The sequence below is a fragment of the Aotus nancymaae genome, unplaced genomic scaffold (assembly GCF_030222135.1).
Source record: "Aotus nancymaae isolate 86718 unplaced genomic scaffold, 86718_ANA_hifiasm-v0.15.2.pri h1tg000014l, whole genome shotgun sequence".
NCBI classification, from domain to species: Eukaryota; Metazoa; Chordata; class Mammalia; order Primates; family Aotidae; genus Aotus; species Aotus nancymaae.
This window is the reverse complement of record NW_026988425.1, coordinates 111,625,133-111,642,321: the sequence shown is the minus strand read 5'-3', so window position 1 is coordinate 111,642,321 and position 17,189 is coordinate 111,625,133. Positions and strand designations below refer to the sequence as shown.

The 17,189-nt window shown below is 36.4% G+C and overlaps 1 protein-coding gene across 15 annotated transcripts in view; it reads left to right on the top strand.

Annotated features, from left to right (window-relative positions):
* The window catches only part of MEF2A (myocyte enhancer factor 2A), a 143,771-nt gene that overhangs the window by 102,933 nt on the left and 23,649 nt on the right, over positions 1 to 17,189 (top strand). For all 15 annotated transcript variants that reach the window (XM_064376246.1, XM_064376243.1, XM_064376245.1 and 12 more), the window contains 2 exons: positions 998 to 1,057; positions 14,201 to 14,388. In XM_064376246.1, coding sequence (XP_064232316.1) covers positions 998 to 1,057; positions 14,201 to 14,388 — 248 coding nt within the window. The remainder of the gene's footprint in view (positions 1 to 997; positions 1,058 to 14,200; positions 14,389 to 17,189) is intronic.

Genomic DNA, 17,189 nt, shown 5'->3' with positions numbered 1-17,189 from the left:
TTTTGCTATTCTTAATTTTATTGCTTTGATGAGCAGGAATCACTGCTACATAATTGGCTGCATTTTAAACTATTTTTTTGAAAATCAATTGTGGGTGTAGCATTGTGTCATGCAAAGTAGAGCAGTACTGAGAACCTGCCATTTACACACTTTTCCTTCTCGTGGGAAAACCATACTTTGACAGGCAGAAAACTCAGATATCACAAACAAGGATTTAAAGTAGAGTGTGAGCCATTCATGTTAGAAATATGGGCGATAGACTTACCTGATTGGAGTTAGAGTATTTTTTGCATTTCCTCCTGGCTGAATTACTTCATTAATTCAGCAGAAATTTACATTGCATTTATTGTATTAGTCTGTGTAATGCAGTATCTCCTCTCCCTTAAGTCCTAGATTTAATTTAATGATTTAATCATACTCCCCACACACTGCCCCCATTTTTATCAGTATGTACTATTTTGGTAATGATGCAATACCACTATTTGGTATTGAAGGTGGACATCCAACTTGAAAGGTAAACTCATATATATGACATATGTAACTACATCAGATTACATATTAATGACAACTTCAGACTGGGCTAGTTTTTTGTTTTGTTTTGTTTTGTTTTGTTTTTGGTTTTTTTTTTGAGATTGAGTTTTGCTCTTGTTGCCCAGGCTGGAGTGCAATGGGGCAATCTTGGCTAACTGCAACCTTCACCTCCTGGGTTCAAGAGATTCCCCTGCCTCAGCCTCCCGAGTAGCTGGGATTACAGGCATGTGCCACCATGCCTGGCTAATTTTGTATTTCTAGTTGAGATGGGATTTCTCCATGTTTGTCAGGCTGGTCTCAAACTCCCAGCCTCAGGTGTCTACCTGCCTCAGCCCCCCATTTTTATTTTTGTGTCTAGTCAGGATTACAGTGAGAGTTACCACTATTCAGCTCACATTCAGTCAGATAAAGAGAGCTATTTCATATTCATTCTCTGCCCTCTCTCTTCTCTCCATAATGTTGTTAGGTGGGATGTTGAGCACTACAGACCTCACAGTGCCAAATGGAGCTGGAAGCAGCCCAGTGGGTGAGTGGATTCCTATAGTTTCGTTTTGTAGGTATCTCTCCTATCTGAGATAAAAGGATTGTTGTTTCTGCAATAAAGCCTTCTGTGAAATTTCCTTCTGAAGGATACTTTCACTAATACTTAACATTTTTTTACAACAGTCATGTTTTATTCCTTAAAAATCTTGGCCTTCCGTTATTTATTCCATAAGTATTTATTGAGTGTGTCCTGTATAACAGACATTGTTCTTTTCTAAAGACTAAATTGCCTTAAAGCAACATTTACATCAAGATAATTTCTTAAGGAGAAACTTTCTGTATCTTCTCTTCTTACCAAAGTAAACTGTTACCAAACTGTTCTATCTTACAATAGCACGAAATGTTTTCAGAGAGATTAGAATGAAGAGAAACGGTGGGTCTACTTCTACAATTAGAAAGAGAATTAAGAGATTTGTCTCAGCTGGGCACAGTGGTTCATGCCTGTAATCTGAGCACTTTGGGAGGCTGAGGTGGGTGGATAGCCTGAGCTCAGGAGTTCGTGAGCAGCCTGGGCAACATGATGAAACCCCGTCCCTACTAAAATCCAAAAAAAAGAAAAAAAAAAAAAAAAAGCCAGGCGTGGGAGTGTGCACCTGTAGTCCCAGCTACTTGGGAGGCTGAGTCAGGAGAACTGCTTGAACCCAGGAGGCAGAGGTTGCAGTGAGCCAAGATCATGCCACTGCACTCCATCCTGGGTAACAGAACAAGACTCAGTTACCAAGCAAGAGAGAGAGGAAAAAAAAAGTTTGTCTCAGTTAGTTGCTTTGATACAGGTAGAACATTCGTACATTGTCATAGTTGTGGCCAAATAGGTTATTTGACTCTAGGACCCCTCCCATGCTGACTGACTAGCAGTTTAAACACATGTCATAAATATGTCTGCCCAGGCCTGAAGTGCTCCTAAAGATACAGCATGATCTTAACATTACAAAAACATGATGTATATATGTCAAAGAAGTTAAAAGAATAACTGTACCCCTTTGGATTTTCATCACTTTAAGACATACGAGTCCGTTAATCTATGATAATTACAGTTGATATCACTGTTATCTGAAAGCAAGGACAGTCATTTCCTTCCCTGGTTGGGATACTGTGTGTTTCAGAGACATCTGAAAACAAATCACTTAATAGGATTAAATTCCTAACTGTATGTATTCAACCCATTCACTCCACAAAATGTAAGGAGCTTCTGCCTTAAAATTATGGAGATGATTGAATGACTTAATAAAAATGATGAGGAAAAAATAAACATCAATAAAGATATTATTAAGACAAGTTACAAAATATATAGTGACTTAAAGTAGGAATAATTGCCTAATTGTATCTGTCACAGTATTAAATGTTTTAATGGAATTAAACAGATAAGAACTATTGTGGAGTTTTATTTAATGGAAAACAAATTGTGTGAAAATACATAAAGGTCATACCAATTAAATACGAGGGCTGCTACTCTTGTATGTATATTTCCAAATATTTATGGCTTTTTTTCCAACTCCTGTTTCCGTTGTTTGCATGCCCACTTACTCTTTCTGTGTCCCTTTTCCCATATGTTTTTTATCCCCCCCAACAAAATAATAAGTTCAGGACCCACCAAGAATTATAAGAGCCTAGTATGCTTCTCTCACGTTGAGTTGACACCCCAAAAGGCTGTACTCTAGAAGTAAAGTAAACCAGAGATAAGCAGTTATTTTTAGTAGCGACATCTTATATGTGCATCATCCTGCTTCTTAAAATTAGATTGTGGCAATTAGAAATTAGATTTAGGGGTCCCAGAATGCCTGGAAAGGCAAATAATCTCTGGAAGAATAAAATAAGCCTGGTCAACATGGTGAAGCTACATCTCTACTAAATTTATGAAAATTAGCCAGGAGTGGTGGTGAGTGCCTATAATCCTAGCTACTCAGGAGGTCAAGGCAGGAGAATCACTTGAACCCAGGAGGCAGAGGTTGGTTGCAGTGAGCAAAGATCGTGCCACTGCACTCCAGCCTGGGCAACAAGAGTGAAACTCTGTCTCAAAAAAAAAAAAAAAGAAGAAAATAAAACCTCTCAGAGCTTATTATTTCTACTTGGCACATAAGATGAACTAACTAGACACACACACAAATAAAGCAAGTGAAAACTTGAAGAAATAAATAAACAATAGAACCAGCCTTCTAGGAACTCCAGAATTTGGAGTTATTAGGCACAGACTTTGACTTTAATATAACAGTGTTTACTGTGTTCAAGGGTATTTAAAAAAAAAAAAAAAGATTGGGAATTTAACAGAACTGAAATTTTTTAAAACATAGATATTTTAGAACAAAAACATAATATTAACAACTTCACAGATGGACTTAACAGCTTGGACAAAACAAATATAAGAATTAAGAAACTAAAAGATAAGATAGAAGAAAATTATCCAGAGTTTTGGAGACACCAAAGGATGGAAAATTAAAAAGAAAACCCAGAGTATAGAATAAAAAGGTCTAACATATATTAAATTGGAGTCCCAGGAAGCAAAGTCAGAGAAAATTGGGCAGAAGCAGTATTTGAAGCGATAATCACTGAGAATTTTCCAAAACTAACAACAACATATAAACAAGCCACAAATTGAGAAGCCCTACAAAACCCATGTGGAATACAGATAATCCTCTACTTTATGAGAAATCTTAACCTTTATAAACAAAAGACTGGGAGATGATGAGCTAAACCTCCTTCTCAGAAAGTCAGAAAAGGACAGCAAATTAAATCTCAAGTCAGTAGAAGCAAATTATGAAGATACAAGCATTGAAATAGAAAATAAAAAATTTTCTATTTCAGGCATGGTGAAACTGATGATCTCATATGTGCTTCTGTGGCATTGTAAGTTAGTAACAATCTTTCTGGACAGATTTGGGCAAGATGTTTCAGTCATCATAAAAATACAAGTATTGATAAGTAGACATAAATTGAATTAAGAAAACAAATACTGATTGTTTAAAAGACTAGTAAAATTGAATGCTTTCACTAATATTCAATTCAAAATATTTTCTGTTTTCCATTATATCTTTAACCTGTAAGTTACTTAGAATTATATTTCCTGATTTCAGATACATGGGGATTTTCTAGTTATCTTTTAGGTATTATTTTCTAGCCAGACTATTTTGTTACCAGAGAATGCTATATGATTAAATTCTCTGAAATTTGCTGATACTTTTTTGTGGGCCAGCATGTGCTCAGTTTTTGTCTGTGTTGTGTACTGGAAAAGAATGTATATTCTGCATTTGCCTGGATTGCAAATTCTACTGGCTTAAATATGTTTTATCTGTGTATGTGTAATAATTTACTATATCAGTTCCAGTTTAGAAACTTGTGATAGGTCAGTTCCAGATAAGTTTCACTTTACCTTTAAGCCATATCATTTTTACCAATATTGTCATTTTCAAATGCATAATTTGTTTGCCTTGTTCATATTTTAATTTTTGTTGCATCTTCTGCCTGCATCCCTAAAGCTGGAATACTTCAGTCCCATGTACTGTTGAGAGAAGTGGCAACCTTGAGACTTTTAAAGCCCTGAACAAACTCAAGAAAGGGAAAGACTTCTTAAATAAGAAACCAAAGAAAGCCTAATGGAAAGATCGATTAATTTGCCTGTGTTAAAATTGGAACCTTTGTGCATCAGAAACATTGTAGGGAGATTAAAAAGGCAAGACAGAATGGGAGAATATATGTAGTATATATATATAATCAATTAGAGGGTTTTTTTTTTAAGAATATCTACAAATCAATAAGAAAAAGAAAACTCGAATTTTGAAAATGTGCAAGAGAACACAGACACTTCACAAAAGAAGTTGTGTCTGCTAAATGTGAGGAAATGCTCAGTCTCAGTAGTCATGGAAATGCAAAATTAAACCACAAAGAAAGAACACTGCACACCCACCAGAATTGCTAAAATGAAGTAGATAATACCAAGTATTGACAAAGCTATAAAAAAGCACAAACTCATACACTAGTAATGGGAGTACAAGTTGTTGCAACCATTTGGCATTGTCTACTTAAGCTGCTGATGTGTGTATTCTGTGATCCAGAATTTTCACTCATCCTTATGCACTATAGAGAAATGCATTTGTGCACTATGAGATATGAAAAAGAATGTGCACAACATTATGGTAAAGTCAATATCTAGAAATAGTACAGATTTCTATCAACAGTAGAGTGGATAAACATAAGAGAGTACGTTCATATGAAAGAATACTATACTGCAGTGAAAATGAAACCTCAGCAGTACTCAACACGGATGAATTTCACCAAACATTATTAATTAAAGAAGATAGATACATACACAAGATTCTATCTATATAAAGTTTGAAAAGTGGGCCAAAAAAACTATAGTGTTAGGCATGCTTGTGTAGATAGATGGTAAAGCCATAAAGAAAAACAAAAAAAAATTACTGTAAAATTCACAGTAGTAGTTACTTTGGGTAGGTGGGACTATGGCAATATTTTAGGGGGCCCAATTATGGAAACTTAATCTGAATGGTGATTACATGGATCTTCATTTTATGATAAATCCTTAACCTATATACGTTTTTGTTTTGTACATTTTCTGTTTATGTGTTACATTAGCAAGAAAACAGTTTGAAAATAAGAATATACTAGATATAATAAAGGAACTATAACCACAAATATAAAAGCACCTTTTAAATTATAAGAGAAAATAATGTACATTTTATGTTTAAAGTATTCCAAAATTCAGAAAGAAAAAAGTTCATAGACACACTCACATTCGTGCACAGACAAACTGTAAGATAGGTAGCCTTTGAGTCTTTGGTCACTGTTGTCTGCATGTGGCAGCTGGAAATCAGCACCTAGCTTGAGATCATGAGACAAGTCAGTTTAAGATGACAGGTCAACATGCCAAGGATGATACAGTGAAAAGCCTGGTGGCTCTCAGTGTTGAGCTGCTGACCAACCGAGTCTGGTGCCACTCTTCCCCCTGGTGCCAAGTCTTCTTATGTGAGATGATATTAATACATGTTCCTCACTCTCTAGAGAAAAAAAGTAAGATAAAATCCAAGCAATAGTTAGGAGAATGTTTAACAATGGACATTTAATTGTGCCAAAATACACAATTCGAAAAAGAAGCCTAACTAGTATTTTAAAAACAGAAAAGGATGTTCATCATTGGTAGTAATCATGAAATTCAAATTAAAATGACAAAAAAATACCACTATTACTAATTCGCAACTATTAACACTTTTTATTGTGATGTTCAGTGCTAACGAAGGCATGGTGAACCTGATTATCTCATGCATGCTTTTGTGGCTTTGTAAATTAGTAACAATCTTTCTGAAAAGGTTTTGGCAAGATGTTTCAGTCATCATAAAAATGTTTACACCTCCAAGCCCACTAATCCCATTTCTGGCAATCTCTCCTAAAGAGGTAAGTTAGAATAAGCAAAGCTTCATTGCAACTTTATTTGTGATAATAAATAATAGGAAGAAATCAATGTATTCAGCTATATGAAAATGAAATAAATGAAATTTCAACTGAATATCTTTTTAGTTGTGATTTAAAAATGAGCAAAAAATATGAGCATGGAAAACAAAAAGGGGAAAATCCAAAGAGATTATAATAGTTAAGATGGTGGGACTATGAGTGTTTTTAACTCTTTTTCTAGTTTTTGTGATGCTGTATTGATACGGTTACCTCTACAGTCATAACATTTTTTTTGTAGTAAATTAGAACATTTCTTTATTTTTTACATGTAACTTGTTTTCCATCTGTCATCTGCAAGTAAAACTTGGCTGTTTTGTACATATTGTAATTGGTGTAAATCTTTCATAGTAATAATTTGCTTATTTGATTATGATTTACTATTTTTCTCTACTGGGAGTTTATCTTTAATACTCGGTTTATACTGTAGTTCAAATGACTTTGGGGACCTTTTACTTTGGGCACACTTAAATATCGAGCATAAAATAAAGTCTTAAATATCCAGCAACTTCACTTTTTCATAACATGTTGAGAAAGAGAAAAAACATATGATACTAAACATAGAAAGGCTCAAGGCGCTCTTGGAATTATTTGGGGTTGAATGAAGGTAAAATAAGGGTTTGCATTGTCGCAGGGGCATTGGCAGTTAAAAAGAAGAGATGGAAGAGGTGAAAGATACAAAGAAAGCTTGATTGCTCTGAAGGTGGGGATGGAGTGGTGGAAGACAGCAGTAGTAGAAGTGTGTAGAACAAGTTGAGTTGAGATGACAGCAGCATGTCTGGGTGAAAGTGGCCACCAGATTATTGAATATGGATTGGAAATTAGGAAAGACAATGCAGAAACTCACATTTCAGTCATTCACATGGAGGTGATAGTTGAAGTTGAATGTGCCTCAGCAATCATGCTTCATGAAGATGCATGAAGTTTCTGAAAGAGAAGGAGAAATGTTGCCTTTTGAGGACAGGCACATGGGCTAGAGAGGGGGAATACAGTATTCACAAAGAAAAGCAGACCCCATGAGCATTGCCTGTTTTTGTTATAAGTTTCTATTGGACAGGACCCATGCTGTCCATCTTACAGGAAATTTCACTGAATCAAGTTCATATGTCGTCAATTATTTCAAAACCTGTGATCTTTTTTATTTATTTATTTTATTTTAGAGTAGTCAAGTACAGTAGTGAGAAGAGGGGAAAGAGTAGAACAAGGAGTTTGATTAGTTGAGATAACTCACTGCCTTCAAACCAGCCCTGTGATCTTTTCTACTTTCAGAAACCTCAAGCAGGTCTTTGTACAAATGACATAATTTTATAACTTTTAAAGTGTATTTTTGTTTATTGATCAGCTGAATGTCAAATTTTATTTGCTTTGGATGAGTTTTTCAGAATCCTTTGAAGTCTGCATGTCAGTTGGACTTCTGAAATGAATTCATAGTAAAACATTAATGACATCATTGTCTACAGTTTAACCCTAGAAGAGTAGTATCTAAGGACACAGAGTACTTGCCAGCCACTTGAATGCATTATTTCAGCTGATGTGATTTATATTTTGAAATAGGAGCCAGACTGATGGAATTGAATGACCTGTCTCATAGCTATAGGACTGTAATTGAGATCAGTTCTGTTAAGTTTCTGAAGGCATAGGTATGCAGTTTGCTCAAGAGCATTTTTTTTTCACATTTGTTTAGTATAGTAAATTACTGTGAAAACTGGAAACACGCAGTAACAACAATCACATTAAATTAAATTTATTCTTTTAGGGTAGATACTATAGTTCCTAGATTTGTATACTGTGGCAAGATGAGTTATATACGAAAGTATTTACCTCAAAAGTCTATCTCAAAAATGTCTCCATTTTTGTAATAAAAATTGAGCTGGAGGTAAGAACGTAGATATTAGGGTATATTTCACTGTAATCTACAAAATAACAAGTCGTGCACAGGAGATAATCTTAGCTTCAGCCTGGCAACTTACCAAACACTTACATCATCCTCTAATCATTATCTGCTACTGACTCTTGACTTTACACCAAGAAATACTGTGCTTTTAAATCCCCTCTTACTCAATGAAATTTGATTCTCATGAGTTACCATCGTGTCATATCTAAAAAAGCACCATGGACTGCACATGGGAAAATAGTATTTGTGCTTCTTGATGATGCATGGCTCTGGATTATATATTTACATCATTTTATGTCTTTGAGAGGAAATTCTACTTTCTCCTTCAGGTTTGAGTATAAATCAAGTAAATAACAGTCTTCTAAAATCAGATTCAGAACACATACTCATGCCATTGTATATTAAAAGAAACATTACTAATCTAACATTCTCATACTATTATGCAAAATGAAGTTTCTATTCAACCTTCCTATTTTTGAATAAAATTATTTAATAAACATTTGGAATCCTTCAGATGTCTGGCTTAGCAATTACCTCTGTCCAACTCATCGATGATCTCTACTCCACAGGGGCTGGCCTGGTGAATTGGTTGTTTTTTAAATCTGCACTGCTTTCTGAAGCTTTAACAGGATGCAGGAAATCACTCTATGGGGTGTGGAAAGGATTTAATACATACCCCTTCAAGATAATGAAAGCAGAATGCAGGAAATAACCTCATGAGGTTAACTGAATACCAGCCCCCACAGCAAAATTAAATCATACATAAGAATGAAAACTGAGTTGGGTCACTTGGTAAACATTTTGGAGGAAACAAGGAATTGGGTGAGGCTAAGGAAGAAAAAAACACACTAATTATCTGGAACTCAAAAATTCTTTTGTTTGTTTGTTCAAGACAGCATCTTACTCTGTAGCCCAGGCTGGATACAGTGGCGCAATCTCGGCTCACTGCAGCCTCCGCAGCTTAGGCAATTCTTCTGCCTCAGCTTCCCAAATAGCTGGGATTATAGGCTGGCACCACCACCCCCGGCTAGTTTTGCATTTTTTTTTTTTTTAGTAGAGATGGGGTTTTGCTATGTTGGCCAGGCTGGTCTCCAACTCTTGACCTCAGGTGATCTGGCCGCCTCAGTCTCCCAAAGTGCTAGGATTACAGGTTTGAGCTACCACACCCAACCTTTTTATTTTACTTTATTTTTTAACTTTTTTACTTCAATAGTTTTGTCGGAACAAGTGGTGTTTTGTTGCATGGAAAAAAGTTATTTAGCGGTGATTTCGGAGTTCACCTGAGCAGTGTACACTGTACCCTATGTATAGTCTTTTATGCCTCACCCCCCTCCCACTCTTCCTCCTTGAGTCCCCAAAGTCCATTGTATCATTCTTACGCCTTTGGATCTTAATAGCTTAGCTCCCACTTCTAAGTGAGAACATGCAATGTTTGGTTTTCCATTCCTGAGTTACTTCTCTTAGAATAATGGTCTCCAACTCCATCCAGATCGTTGTCAGTGCCATTATTTTTAGCCTTTTTATGGCTGAGTAGTATTCCATAGTATATACCTATATACCACATTTTCTTTATCCACTTGTTGGTTGATGGGCATTTAGACTGGTTCCATATGTTCACAGTTGCAAAATGTGCTGCTATAAACGTGTGCACAAGTGTCTTTTTCATATAATGATTTCTTTTCCTCTAGGGGGACACCCAGTAGTGAGATTCCTAGATCAAACTGTAGTTAGATCTTTTAGTTCTTTAAGGAATCTCCTTTTAGTTCTTTAAGGAATCTCTGTACTGTTTTCTTTAGTGGTTATACTAGTTTACATTCCCACCAGCAGTGTCTGAGTGTTCCCTTTTCACCATATTCATGCCAACATCTATTATTTTTTGATTTGTTAAATATTGACCATTCTTGCAGGAGTAAGGTGGTATCTCATTGTGATTTTTATTTGCATTTCACTGATAATTAACGATGTTGAACATTTTTTCATATGTTTGTTGGCCATTCATATATCTGCTTTTGAGAATTGTCTATTTATGTCCTTTGCCGACTTTTGATGGGATTATTTGTTTTTTTCTTGCTGATTTGTTTGAGTTCCTTGTAGATTCTGGATATTAGTCCTTTGTCAGATGCATAGTTTATGAAGATTTTCTCACACACTCTGTATTGTCTGTTTACTCTGCTGATTATTTCTTTTGCTGTGTGGAAGCTTTTTAGTTTAATTAGTTTAGTCCCATCTATTTATTTTTGTCTTTGTCTTATTTGCTTTTGGGTTCCTAGTCATGAACCCTTTGTCTAAGCCAATGTCTAGAAGAGATTTTCTGATGTTATCTTCTAGAATTCTTGTGGTTTCAGGTCTTAGATTTAAGTCTTTGATCCCTCTTGAATTGATTTTTGTATGAGAGATGAGAATCCAGTTTCATTCTTCTACATGTGGCTTGCCTATTACGCCAGCACCATTTGTTGAATAGGGTGTCTTTTTCCCCACTTTGTTTTTGTTTGCTTTGTTGAAGATCAGTTGGCTATAAGTATTTGGCTTTATTTCTGAGTTCTCTATTCTGTTCCACTGGTGTGTGACTATATTTATACCAGTACCATGCTTTTCTGGTAACTATAGCCTAGTTTGAAATGAAATAATGTGATGCCTCCAAATTTGTTCTTTTTGCTTAGTCTTGCTTTGGCTATGCAGACTTTTTTGGTTCCGTATGAATTTTAGGACTTTTCCCCTTAGTTCTGTGAAGAATGATGGTGGTATTTTGTTGAGAGTTGTATTGAATTTGTAGATTGCTTTTGGCGTTATAGTCATTTTCACAATATTGATTCTACCCATCCATGAGCATGAGGTGTGTTTCCATTTGTATGTGCCATCTGTGATTTCTTTCAGCAATGGTTCATAGTTTTCCTTGTAGAAGTCTTTCACCTTCTTGGTTAGATATAATCCTAAGTGTTTTTTTTTTTTTTTTTTTTTTTTGCAGCTGTTGCAAATGGGGTTGAATTCTTGATTTGATTCTCAGCTTGATCATTGCTGGTGTATAGCAGTGTGACTGATTTGTATACATTGATTTTGTGTCCTGAAACTTTATTGAATCCAGTAAAGATGTCATAGATGGTTTTTATTACTTTGAGAAATGTCCCTTCTATGCCAGTTTTGCTTATTGACTTGTGTATGTTAAACCCTCCCTGTATCCCTAGTATGAAACCCACTTGATGGGTGTATTCTTGATCACGGGATGTTGGTCTGTAGTATTTTTATTTTGTTATATCCTTTCCTGGTTTTGATGTTAGGGTGATACTGGCTTCATAGAATGATTTAGGGAGGATTATCTCTTTCTCTATCTTTTGGAATAGTTTTAGTAAGATTGATACCAGTTCTTCTTTGAATGCCTGATGGAATTCAGCTCTGAATTCATCTGGTCCTAGACTTTTTTTTGTTTGCAGTTTTTAAAATTATTGTTTCACTCTTGCTACTTGTTATTGGTCCATGCAGAGTTTTCATTTCTTCCTCATTTAATCTAGGCAAGTTATATATTTCCGAGAATTTATCCATCTCCTCTAGATTTCTCTAGTATCTTTTCCCACCCCTTTACTTTAAGTTTATGTGAGTCCTTATTTGTTACTTGAATCTGTTACTGTACTACAAGACAACCTTATCGGTTGTCTTGAAGACAACCAATACTTGGTTGGTGGATTTTTAACCATTCTGCCATTCTGTATCTTTTAAGTGGAACATTTAGGCCATTTATATTGGACATTAATATTGAGATGTAAGGTACTATTTTATTCATTGTGTTACTGTTTTATGGGGCCTGTGAGATTTATGCTTTAAGGAAGTTCTATTTTGGTGTATGTTGAGGTTTTGTTTCAAGATTTAGAACTCCTTTTAGCGTTTCTTGGTAGTGCTGGCTTGGTTGTGGCAAATTATCTCAGCATTTGTTTGTCTGAAAAAGACTTTATCTCTTCTTCATTCATGAATCTTATAGTTTTGCTGGGTACAAAACTCTTGACTGGCAATTATTTTATTTGAGGAGGCTAAAGATAGAACCCCAATCCCTTCTGGCTTGTAGGTTTCTGGAGAGAAATCTGCTGTTGATCTAATAAGTTTTCCTTTGTTGGTTACCTGATGCTTTTGCCTCACAGCTCTTAAGATTCTTCCCTTTGTCTTCACTTTAGATAACCTGATGACTATATGCCTGGGTGATGATCTTTTTGCAGTGAATTTCCCAGGTCTTAAGCTTTTTGTATTTGGATTTTTGTATCTCTAGTAAGGCCAGGGAAGTTTTCCTCAATTGTTTTCTTAAATATGTCTTTCCAGACTTTTAGATCTCTCTTCTTCCTCAAGAACACCAGTTATTCTTAGGTTTGGCTGTTTAGCATAATCCCAGTTTTCTTGGAGGCTTTGTTTATTACTGTTTTTTGATTCTTTTTTCTTTGTCTTTGTTTGATTGGGTTAATTCTATCACCCAGGCTGGAATGTGGGTTGGAGGGAGGGTTGCAGTAGAGTCAGCCCCACCCAGTCCACATGGTCCCTACACATGGGAAGGTGTAGAATGACTGACTACAGTATTCATGAAAACAGGATGTTTTCATATTTATTTTATATCTCAACTGGTACCCAAAAGTAATATATACACAGAGCATATATCACAATGTGCCTTTTTTCTCATTTCATCCAAGAGAGATGGAAGGTTCTATTAGAGAAAGTTTAAAAATACGAATAAGATGATTAAAGTGAGACAAATCAGAAATATTTAATAAGGACCTTAATGAAGCTGAAGAAACACAACCAGTAGAAGTAGAGCTGTAAGGAAGAAGTACTTGGTGAGAATGAGGCAATGGAAATGAGTGCTGAATACGCCGCTGCAGTTAAGAAGCTGCTCTGATACCTGGGTCACTACTCAGAACTTAGTAGTAGCAGCATCTTTGCTATCACAAGAGTGAATGAATAGGCTGGTCTCAGTCATTTTCTACAATACCGCCATCATTTTAGTCCCCTGTTTGAGATGACCTGTTGGAAATGTGGTCTTTTGTTTGTTTGTTTCTTTGAGACACAGTTTTACTCTGTCACCAAGTCTAGTGCAGTGGCACGATCTCAGTTCACTGTAACCTTTGCCTCCTTGGTTCAAGTGATTCTTCTGCCTCAGCCTCCCAAGCAGCTGGGATCACAGCCACACGTCACCACACCCGGCTAATTTTTGTATTATTAGTAAGGACGACGTTTCAACATGTTGGCCAAGCTGGTCTCAAACACCTGACCTCAAGTGATTCACCCACCTTGGCCTCTCAAAGTGCTGGGATTACAGGCATGAGCCACCGCACCTGGCCGGAAATGTATTGTGTTTTAAATCTCTCTCAGCAAGTCCAAGCAGTAATGCTGGAAAACAAGTATCATTAGTCTTAAGCTTTATATGTATCTCAGACTTTGCTTGTCTTTCTTTGCTTGTTTTTAAAGTATCCAAAGATACTTCATTAGTTATCACAGGTTGAGTATCCCAAATACAAAATGCTCTAAAATCTGAAACATTTTGAGCACTGATGTGACTCTCAGAGTGTTCATTGGAGGATTTTGGATTTTCACATTTAGGGATGCTCAGCCCATAAGTGTGTAATACAAGTATTCCGAAATCAGAAACACTTCTGGTCCCAAGCATTTCAGATAAGGGTTACTCAACCTGTAATGAGTTTTATTATAAAATGTATTTGCAACTTGGACTGGGGAAAACTTGATTTGTTTGTTCTGAAGTATTTTAATAACTCTTCTCACATTATTGAATGGTATTTTTCCCCCCAGGAAATGGATTTGTAAACTCAAGAGCTTCTCCAAATTTGATTGGCGCTACTGGTGCAAATAGTTTAGGCAAAGTCATGCCTACAAAGTCTCCCCCTCCACCAGGTGGTGGTAATCTTGGAATGAACAGTAGAAAACCAGATCTTCGAGTTGTCATCCCCCCTTCAAGCAAGGGCATGATGCCTCCACTAGTAAGTTGAACCTTTCTTCAACCTCATTCTTTAAAACACGTGTTTTATACATAGTCTAGCTTCCTTTGGAATTTTTTGTGCCACCGTAGAATCTACATCTATTCCTAATGAGTATTTCCATTCAAAATTAGCATTTGAAGAGACAAGTCTATTTCAGATACACAAAAATCAGATTATGGAAATTTGCTTAGCGGTTATTTAAAATTAAAGCTAAATATGAACATGCGTGGAACTGGAGGTTATTGTGTTAAGTGAAATAAGTCAGGCACAGAAAGATAGATACTGCATGTTCTCACTCATATGTAGACCTAAAAAAAATTGATCTTGTGGAGCTAGAGAATAGAATGATAGCAGAGCCTGGGAAGGGTGTATGGGTGGGAGAGGGTATAAAGAGAGGTTGACTCATGGGTGAAAATATACGCTTAGATAGAACAAATACACCCCTGTATTTGATAGGAGAGGGGTAACTGTAGTTAGCAACATTGCAGATGGGGTATATTTCAGAGTTGCTAGAAGAGAGGACTTGAAATGTACCCAACACATAGAAAGGATAAATACTCAAGGTAATAGATACCCTGAAAACCCTGACCTTGATCATTACACATGCTGTGAATGTAACAAATACTCACCTATATCCCATTAATATGTAACACATTTTGAATCAATTTTTAAAAAGTAAAATACAGAGATATTATTATGTTTAATTTTAATTTTACCAGGCTAGAAGCATTAAACATGAGTTATTCTCTGTACTTTGTATACTTTCATTAATCAATTACACATGCTTTTCTATGAGAGAAGCACTAAATCTTTGTTAGAAAATTCTACATACCAGGTGGGGTACAGTGGCTCACGCCTGTAATCCCAGTACTTTGGGATGCCGGGGTGGGCAGATCACCTGAGGTCTGGAATTCAACCTAGCCAACATGGTGAAACCTTGTCTCTACTGAATATACAAAAATTAGCCAGGCGTGGTGGTGGGCTCTTGTAATCCCAGCTACTCAGAAGGCTGAGGCAGGAGAATCGCTTGAACCCAGGAAGTAGAGGTTGCAGTGAGCCAAGATTGCACCACTGCACTCCAGCCCGGGTGACAGAGCAAGACTCTGTCTCAAAAAAAGAAAATTCTAAATACCACAGAACTATTGTAGGATAGGGAAGAATGCTCACAAACTTGAATTAGTTATTCTCCAATTAATTTTCTTTGTTTATTCCTTCTCTAACAACCTTTCTATTTAACTGTATAAAGAATGCATGTATCCTCCCTTCCACTCCTTGATGATGGCTCTAGGGTTCTGGTCTCATTTGTTTTTGAATGTTAACTCTGTTTATAAAGAACAGGACAATATGTTTATCCTCCTTAGCCTCTTGTAGAAAAAAACTAGAATATGTAATCAAGTTTTAAAACTTCTTAGTTTAGCAACTATTTGGACTATTAGCATACTAAATGATATGCCAGGTGTTCTTTCTACTGTGCAGTTGCTAAACTCACCGTTTGACATTTTGCTAAGTCAAAGTGATGCTTCCAGGCTTAGATGATAATTCCACATTTGTATAATGCTTTATAGATTCCAAAACACCTTCATCTGTATATTGTCTCATTTAATTTTCAGACTGTGATCATTGCAAGGTAAAGATGAGGAAACTGAGTTAATGGTTATTACTTGTTCAAGGTAGTACAAAATCGAGCTAGGATCAAATCTCTTTAAGTCTTGTAGTCCAGGTCAAAAAAACAAGTACTTTTTTATTTGGTGATACAGAAATCTGTAAACGGTCACTCCCAGCCTTACAATGAAAGCAAACTTGGATATACAGGAAGTTCATAGTTTTCCTTGAACCCATTATAGTGCTGAGATTTCAGGGCAACCAACTGGCCCAGATGCCATAGAGTTAGAGGTACTGTGGGAAGAGATAACATTTGAGCACTAGGCAAGACACAGATGGTAAGAGTTAAGCTAGGGTGATTGGTGAATTGCTGGAGGTCAGGTATACACTGACAGAACTGTGTGAAACTCCTGGGGCCGCAGTATAACACAAGGTGAGTCTGTGTTCCCTTGTAGACTTTTTTCTCCATGAATCCCATGGAGTACTCAGAAGCTCCTGAAAAGGTCTCGCTGTGGTATAGAACTGGGAGAAGGGAAGAGTAGCCACTACAGTATCTTTCTGTCTTCTTTCTCTAATGTGGAACAAAAGCTTTAATCTGTGAGGAGGTGAACGACAAACATTATCACTCTTAGGGCACTGTTGAAATCCTGTTTAATCAAAGAGGCAAAATATCTCAACCTGGTAGAGGAATAGGAAGACATGCTCGGTAAGGAACAATGCCAGGAGAGTGGCAGGATGACTGAGAAGGTGAGGCACAATGATAGGGGATGACTTAAAACTGAGAGTGGAGCAGTCACTTTGGGAAAACCTGGCATGCAAATCCCCACCTCCATAGGGATGTGAGACTTGTAGTAGGTGCCCTGATGGTAACTAGAGCAACAGTAAGGCTCAAACCCAGTTCAGCTTCTAATGAAATTAACTCGAGTCTTGCACTAATAGCTTAGCAGGAGGGAAAAACCTATAGATCTCTTAGTAGGAATTACCCATGCTGAAATACAAAGAGAAAGAAGAATGAAAACAAGACAAAATAAAAAAACAGAATGAAGTATCCAAGAGCTATGGGCCTTTATCAAATGGACAGGAATAATATTTAAATAATAACCAGTACCAAATAGGATAAATACTACTACCAACGCACACACACACACATACACACAGATGCACACGCACCCACACTCTCACTCACACTCAGACTGCTA